The sequence below is a fragment of the Podarcis cretensis genome (genome assembly GCF_951804945.1).
Source record: "Podarcis cretensis genome assembly, contig: SCAFFOLD_28, whole genome shotgun sequence".
NCBI classification, from domain to species: Eukaryota; Metazoa; Chordata; class Lepidosauria; order Squamata; family Lacertidae; genus Podarcis; species Podarcis cretensis.
The window spans coordinates 157,951-165,980 of NW_027647843.1; the positions used below are offsets into that span (position 1 = coordinate 157,951).

The 8,030-nt window shown below is 22.2% G+C and overlaps 1 protein-coding gene across 1 annotated transcript in view; it reads right to left on the reverse strand.

Annotated features, from left to right (window-relative positions):
• Nucleotides 1-7,127, reverse strand: part of LOC307208399 (spectrin alpha chain, non-erythrocytic 1-like) — a gene marked incomplete at both ends in the record, with an annotated part of 106,346 nt that extends 99,219 nt beyond the window's left edge. The window contains 2 exon segments of the mRNA XM_079996479.1: nucleotides 4,606-4,803; nucleotides 7,028-7,127. Of these exon segments, the coding sequence (XP_079852605.1) occupies nucleotides 4,606-4,803; nucleotides 7,028-7,127 (298 nt within the window).
• Nucleotides 7,128-8,030: the final 903 nt, after the last annotated feature.

Here is an 8,030-nt window from a genome sequence, read left to right on the forward strand (position 1 = left end):
CTCTTATCTATCTTAATACTATACTATACTTTAATTAATGAATATCTATCTACCTTAATACTATACTATACTTTAATTTAATTTAATTTAATTAATGAATGAATAAATCCCTATCTTAATACTATACTATACTTTAATTAATTAATATCTATCTAACTTAATACTATACTATACTTTAATTTAATTTAATTAAATTAATGAATGAATGAATAAATCTCTATCTTAATACTATACTATACTTTAATTAATATCTATCTAACTTAATACTATACTAAACTTTAATTTAATTAATGAATGAATAAATCTCTTATCTATCTTAATACTATACTATACTTTAATTAATGAATATCTATCTACTTTAATACTATACTATACTTTAATTTATTTAATTAATGAATAAATCTCTTATCTTAATACTATACTATACTTTAATTAATGAATATCTATCTAACTTAATACTATACTATACTTTAATTTAATTTAATTTAATTAATGAATGAATAAATCTCTATCTTAATACTATACTATACTTTAATTAATATCTATCTAACTTAATACTATACTATACTTTAATTTAATTTAATTTAATTTAATTAATGAATGAATAAATCTCTATCTTAATACTATACTATACTTTAATTAATATCTATCTATCTTAATACTATACCATACTTTAATTTAATTAATGAATGAATAAATCTCTTATCTATCTTAATACTATACTATATTATACTTAATGAATATCTATCTATCTATCTTAATACTACACTATACTTTAATTAATGAATACATATCTATCCCTCATAATACTATACTATACTAATGAATATATCTATCTTAATACTATAATATACTATAATTAATAAATATCTATCTATCTATCGTAATACTATACTATACTACACTATACTATACCTTTATTTAACTTAATTAATGAATAGCTAGCTATATCTTAATACTATATAATACTATACTATACTAAATGAATATCTTTCTATCTATCTATCTATCTATCTATCTATCTATCTAATTACTACAGTATACTTTAATTAATGAATAAATATCTATCCATCATAATACTATGCTATGCTATGCTAACTAATGAATATCTATCTTAATACTATACTTTAATTTAATTAATAAATATCTATCTATCGTAATACTATACTATACTATAATTTAATATCTATCTATCTATTGTAATACTATACTATATTATACTTTAATTTAATTAATAAATATCTCTCTATCGTAATACTATAATATACTATACTATAATTTAATTAATATCTATCTATCTATCGTAATACTACACTATACTTTAATTTAATTAATAAATATCTATCTATCGTAATACTATACTATACTATACTATACTATACTTTAATTAATATCTATCTATCTATCGTAATACTACACTATAATTTAATTAATAAATATCTATCTATCGTAATACTATACTATACTATACTATAATTTAATTAATATCTATCTATCTATCGTAATACTATACTATATTATACTTTAATTTAATTAATAAATATCTCTCTATCGTAATACTATACTATACTATACTATACTATACTATACTATACTATACTATACTATACTATACTATACTATACTATACTATACTATACTTTAATTTAATTAATATCTATCTATCTATTGTAATACTACACTATACTTTAATTTAATTAATAAATATCTCTCTATCGTAATACTATACTATACTATACTATACTATACTATACTATACTATACTATAATTTAATATCTATCTATCTATCGTAATACTATACTATATTATACTTTAATTTAATTAATATCTCTCTATCGTAATACTATACTATACTATACTATAATTTAATTAATATCTATCTATCTATCGTAATACTACACTATAAATTTAATTTAATTAATAAATATCTATCTATCGTAATACTATACTATACTATACTATACTATACTATACTATACTATACTATACTATACTATACCTTTATTTAACTTAATTAATGAATAGCTAGCTATATCTTAATACTATATAATACTATACTATACTAAATGAATATCTATCTATCTATCTATCTATCTATCTATCTATCTATCTTATTACTACAGTATACTTTAATTAATGAATAAATATCTATCCATCATAATACTATGCTATGCTAACTAATGAATATCTATCTTAATACTATAATTTAATAAATATCTATCTATCTATCGTAATACTATACTATACTATACTATACTTTAATTTAATTAATGAATAAATATCTATCGTAATGCTATACTATACTATACTTTAATTTAATTTAATTAATAAATATCTATCTATCGTAATACTATACTATACTATACTATACTATACTATACTATACTATACTATACTATAATTTAATATCTATTTATCGTAATACTATACTATATTATACTTTAATTTAATTAATAAATATCTCTCTATCGTAATACTATACTATACTATACTATAATATCTATCTATCTATCGTAATACTATACTATATTATACTTTAATTTAATTAATAAATATCTCTCTATCGTAATACTATACTATACTATACTATACTATACTATACTATACTATACTATACTATACTATACTATACTATACTATAATTTAATTAATAAATATCTATCTATCGTAATACTATACTATACTATACTATACTATACTATACTATACTATACTATACTATAATTTAATAAATATCTATCTATCGTAATACTACACTATAATTTAATTAATAAATATCTATCTATCGTAATACTATACTATACTATAATTTAATATCTATCTATCTATCTATCGTAATACTATACTATATTATACTTTAATTTAATTAATAAATATCTCTCTATCGTAATACTATACTATACTATACTATACTATACTATACTATACTATACTATAATTTAATTAATATCTATCTATCGTAATACTACACTATACTTTAATTTAATTAATAAATATCTATCTATCGTAATACTATACTATACTATACTATAATTTAATTAATATCTATCTATCGTAATACTACACTATACTTTAATTTAATTAATAAATATCTATCTATCGTAATACTATACTATACTATAATTTAATTAATATCTATCTATCTATCGTAATACTACACTATACTTTAATTTAATTAATAAATATCTCTCTATCGTAATACTATACTATACTATACCATACTATACTATACCATACTATACTATACCATACTATACTATAATTAATATCTATCTATCTATCGTAATACTACACTATACTTTAATTTAATTAATAAATATCTATCTATCGTAATACTATACTATACTATACTATACTATACTATACTATACTATACTATACTATACTATACTATACCTTTATTTAACTTAATTAATGAATAGCTAGCTATATCTTAATACTATATAATACTATACTATACTAAATGAATATCTATCTATCTATCTATCTATCTATCTATCTATCTTATTACTACAGTATACTTTAATTAATGAATAAATATCTATCCATCATAATACTATGCTATGCTAACTAATGAATATCTATCTTAATACTATACTTTAATTTAATAAATATCTATCTATCTATCGTAATACTATACTATACTATACTATACTTTAATTTAATTAATGAATAAATATCTATCGTAATGCTATACTATACTATACTTTAATTTAATTTAATTAATAAATATCTATCTATCGTAATACTATACTATACTATACTATACTATACTATACTATAATTTAATATCTATCTATCGTAATACTATACTATATTATACTTTAATTTAATTAATAAATATCTCTCTATCGTAATACTATACTATACTATACTATAATATCTATCTATCTATCGTAATACTATACTATATTATACTTTAATTTAATTAATAAATATCTCTCTATCGTAATACTATACTATACTATACTATACTATACTATAGTATACTATAATTTAATTAATATCTATCTATCTATCGTAATACTACACTATACTTTAATTAATAAATATCTTTCTATCGTAATACTATACTATACTATACTATACTATACTATAATTTAATTAATATCTATCTATCGTAATACTACACTATACTTTAATTAATAAATATCTATCTATCGTAATACTATACTATACTATACTATACTATACTTTAATATCTATCTATCGTAATACTATACTATATTATACTTTAATTTAATTAATATCTCTCTATCGTAATACTATACTATACTATAATTTAATTAATATCTATCTATCTATCGTAATACTACACTATACTTTAATTTAATTAATAAATATCTATCTATCGTAATACTATACTATACTATACTATACTATACTATACTATACTATACTATACTATACTATACTATACTATACTATACTTTAATTAATGAATAATCTATCTATCTATCTATGTATCTTAATACTATACTAATTTAATTTAATTTAATTTAATTTAATTTAATTTAAGAATAAATATACGGCCAGTTAATGAAACCCAGAAGCCCCGCCCCCTCTCCGGAGGCCCCGCCCCCTCTCTGGAAGGGACCAATCACCTGCAGCTCCAAGCACTGGTCTAGCATCATCCGGCGTTGGACCCAGGCTTTTTCCAGGTCGGCCCTCTGTTGGTCGAGGACCCCCAATTTCTCCTCGATTTCCGGGCTGGCGTAATGGCCGCGGGCCAAGAGGTGCTGGCCAAACTGCTCAAAGGCCTGGAAGGTTCCGGAACGGGCGTCAATTTCGGTGCGGTGCTCCTGGGGGGCAAAGGGAAATGGAATTAAATGGAATTCCATCGAATTTTTAAAATTTTAAAATTTAAAATTTAAAATTTAACGTTTAAAGTTTAAAGTTTAAAATTTAAATTAAAAATTAAAAATTAAAAATTGAACGTTTAAAGTTTAAAATTTAAATTAAAAATTAAAAATTGAACGTTTAAAGTTTAAAATTCAAATTTAAAATTTAAAATTTAACGTTTAAAATTGAAAATTTAAAATTTAACGTTTAAAGTTTAAAATTGAAATTAAAAATTAAAATTTAAAATTTAAGGTTTAAAGTTTAAAATTGAAATTAAAAATTAAAATTGAACGTTTAAAGTTTAAAATTGAAATTAAAAATTAAAATTTAACGTTTAAAGTTTAAAATTGAAATTAAAAATTAAAAATTAAAAATTAACGTTCAAAGTTTAAAATTTAAATTAAAAATTAAAAATTAAAAATTAAAATTGAACGTTTAAAGTTTAAAATTGAAATTGAAAATTAAAAATTAAAATTGAACGTTTAAAGTTTAAAATTGAAATTAAAAATTAAAAATTAACGTTTAAAGTTTAAAATTGAAATTAAAATTTAAAATTTAAGGTTTAAAGTTTAAAATTGAAATTAAAAATTAAAAATTAAAATTTAACATTTAAAGTTTAAAATTTAAATTGAAAATGAAAAATTAAAATTTAACGTTTAAAGTTTAAAATTTAAATTAAAAATTAAAAATTAACGTTTAAAGTTTAAAATTTAAATTTAAAATTTAACGTTTAAAATTTAAAACGTTCTGGAACGGGCGTCGATTTCGGTGCGGTGCTCCTGGGGGGCAAAGGGAAATGGAATTAAATGGAATTCCATTGAATTTTTAAAATTTTAAAATTGAAAATTTAACGTTTAAAGCTTAAAATTTAAAATTTAACGTTTAAAATTGAAATTAAAAATTAAAATTTAACGTTTAAAGTTTAAAATTTAAAATTTAAGGTTTAAAGTTTAAAATTTAAATTAATAATTAATAATTAAAATTTAACGTTTAAAGTTTAAAATTGAAATTAAAAATTAAAATTTAAAATTGAACGTTCAAAGTTTAAAATTGAAATTAAAAATTAAAAATTAACGTTTAAAGTTTAAAATTTAAATTAAAAATCAAAAATTAAAATTGAACGTTTAAAGTTTAAAATTTAAATTAAAAATTAAAATTTAACGTTTAAAGTTTAAAATTGAAATTAAAAATTAAAAATTAAAAATTAACGTTCAAAGTTTAAAATTTAAATTAAAAATTAATAATTAAAATTTAACGTTTAAAGTTTAAAATTGAAATTAAAAATTAAAATTTAAAATTGAACGTTCAAAGTTTAAAATTGAAATTAAAAATTAAAAATTAACGTTTAAAGTTTAAAATTTAAATTAAAAATCAAAAATTAAAATTGAACGTTTAAAGTTTAAAATTTAAATTAAAAATTAAAAATTAAAATTTAACGTTTAAAGTTTAAAATTTAAAATTTAACGTTTAAAGTTTAAAATTGAAATTAAAAATTAAAATTTAACGTTTAAAGTTTAAAATTGAAATTTCAAATTTAACGTTTAAAATTTAAAATTTAAAATTTAAAATTTAAAAATTTAAATATAATATAATATAATATAATATAATATAATATAATATAATATAATATAATAGCTCAGGAGAAGTTTCCCATGAGTGGACCAGAAATGAGTCCAATAAAATAAAATAAAATAATAATAATAATAGCTCGGGAGACGTTTCCCGTGAGCAGACCAGAAATGAGTCCAATAAATAATATAATATAATATAATATAATATAATATAATATAATATAATATAATATAATATAATATAATATAATAGCTCAGGAGAAGTTTCCCGTGAGTGGACCAGAAATGAGTCCAATCAAATCAAATCAAATCAAATCAAATCAAATCAAATCTCAGGAGAAGTTTCCCGTGAGCGGACCAGAAATGAGTCCAAAAAATAAAATAAAATAAAATAAAATAAAATAAAATAAAATAAAATAAAATAAAATAAAATAAAATAATGCTTGGGAGATTCCACTGAGCAGACCAGAAGCAAGTAAAAAATGAAAATAAAATAAAATACATCCCCCCAGATATTGAAAATATTAGAATATTAATGATTATTAATATATTTTTTTTATTAATTTTTTATTAAATTTTGACAGAATATTAATGATTATTAATAATGACGTACTTGGTGTCTCTCCAGCAAGGCCTCCGCCCCCGTCACGTCCTTTGCTAATTCGTCGGAGGAGACGAGTCCGCGGATCCCGTGGATCCAAGACATCAGATCCCTGCGGAATAATAATCATCATTAATAGCAATAATTAATAATAATAATTAATAATAATAAGGCGGGATTTTTTAATGGTCTTGGTTCATTTTCAACCCGATTCAACCAAGCGGAGATGGGGGGCGGGACTAGATCTCTACCAGGCAGATCCCATGGGTAGATCCCTAGTAGATCCCTGGATCTCCCACAGAAGATCCCTAGAAATGGCGGCTCCCCTAAAAAATTCTCAAGATTTTGCCTCCTCCCTGAAAAAAGTCAATTTTACAATCGTTTTGACGTTTCCAACACGGACTTCCTTCCTTCCTTCCTTCCTTCCTTCCTTCCTTCCTTCCTTCCCTCCCTCCCTCCTTCCTTCTTTCCTTCCTTCCCTGCTCTGCTTCCTTCCTTCCATTTCTCTCCTTCCTTCCTTCCTTCCTTCCTTCCTTCCTTCCTTCCTTCCTTCCTTCTCTCCTTCCTTCCTTCCTTCCTTCCCTGCTCTGCTTCCTTCCTTCCTTCCATTTCCTTCCTTCCTTCCTTCCTTTCCTTCCTTCCTTCCTTCCTTCCTTTTCTCCTTCCTTCCATCCTTCCTTGCTCTGCTTCCTTCCTTCCTTCCCCTTCCTTCCTTCCTTTCTTCCTTTTCTCTCCTTCCTTCCTTCCTTCCTTCCTTCCTTCCTTCCTTCCTTCCTTCCATGCTCTGCTTCCTTCCTTCCATTTCTCTCCTTCCTTCCTTCCTTCCGTCCATTTCTCTGCTTCCTTCCTTCCCTGCTCTGCTTCCTTCCTTTTTCCTCTCCCTTCCTTATTTGTCTTTCTTTCTTTTTTACCTTCCTTCCTCCCCTTCTTTTCTATCTTCCTTGTTTCAGTCCTCCCATTCTCCCTCCTTCCTTCCTTCCTTCCTTCCTTCCCTCCCTCCCTCCCTCCCTTCCTT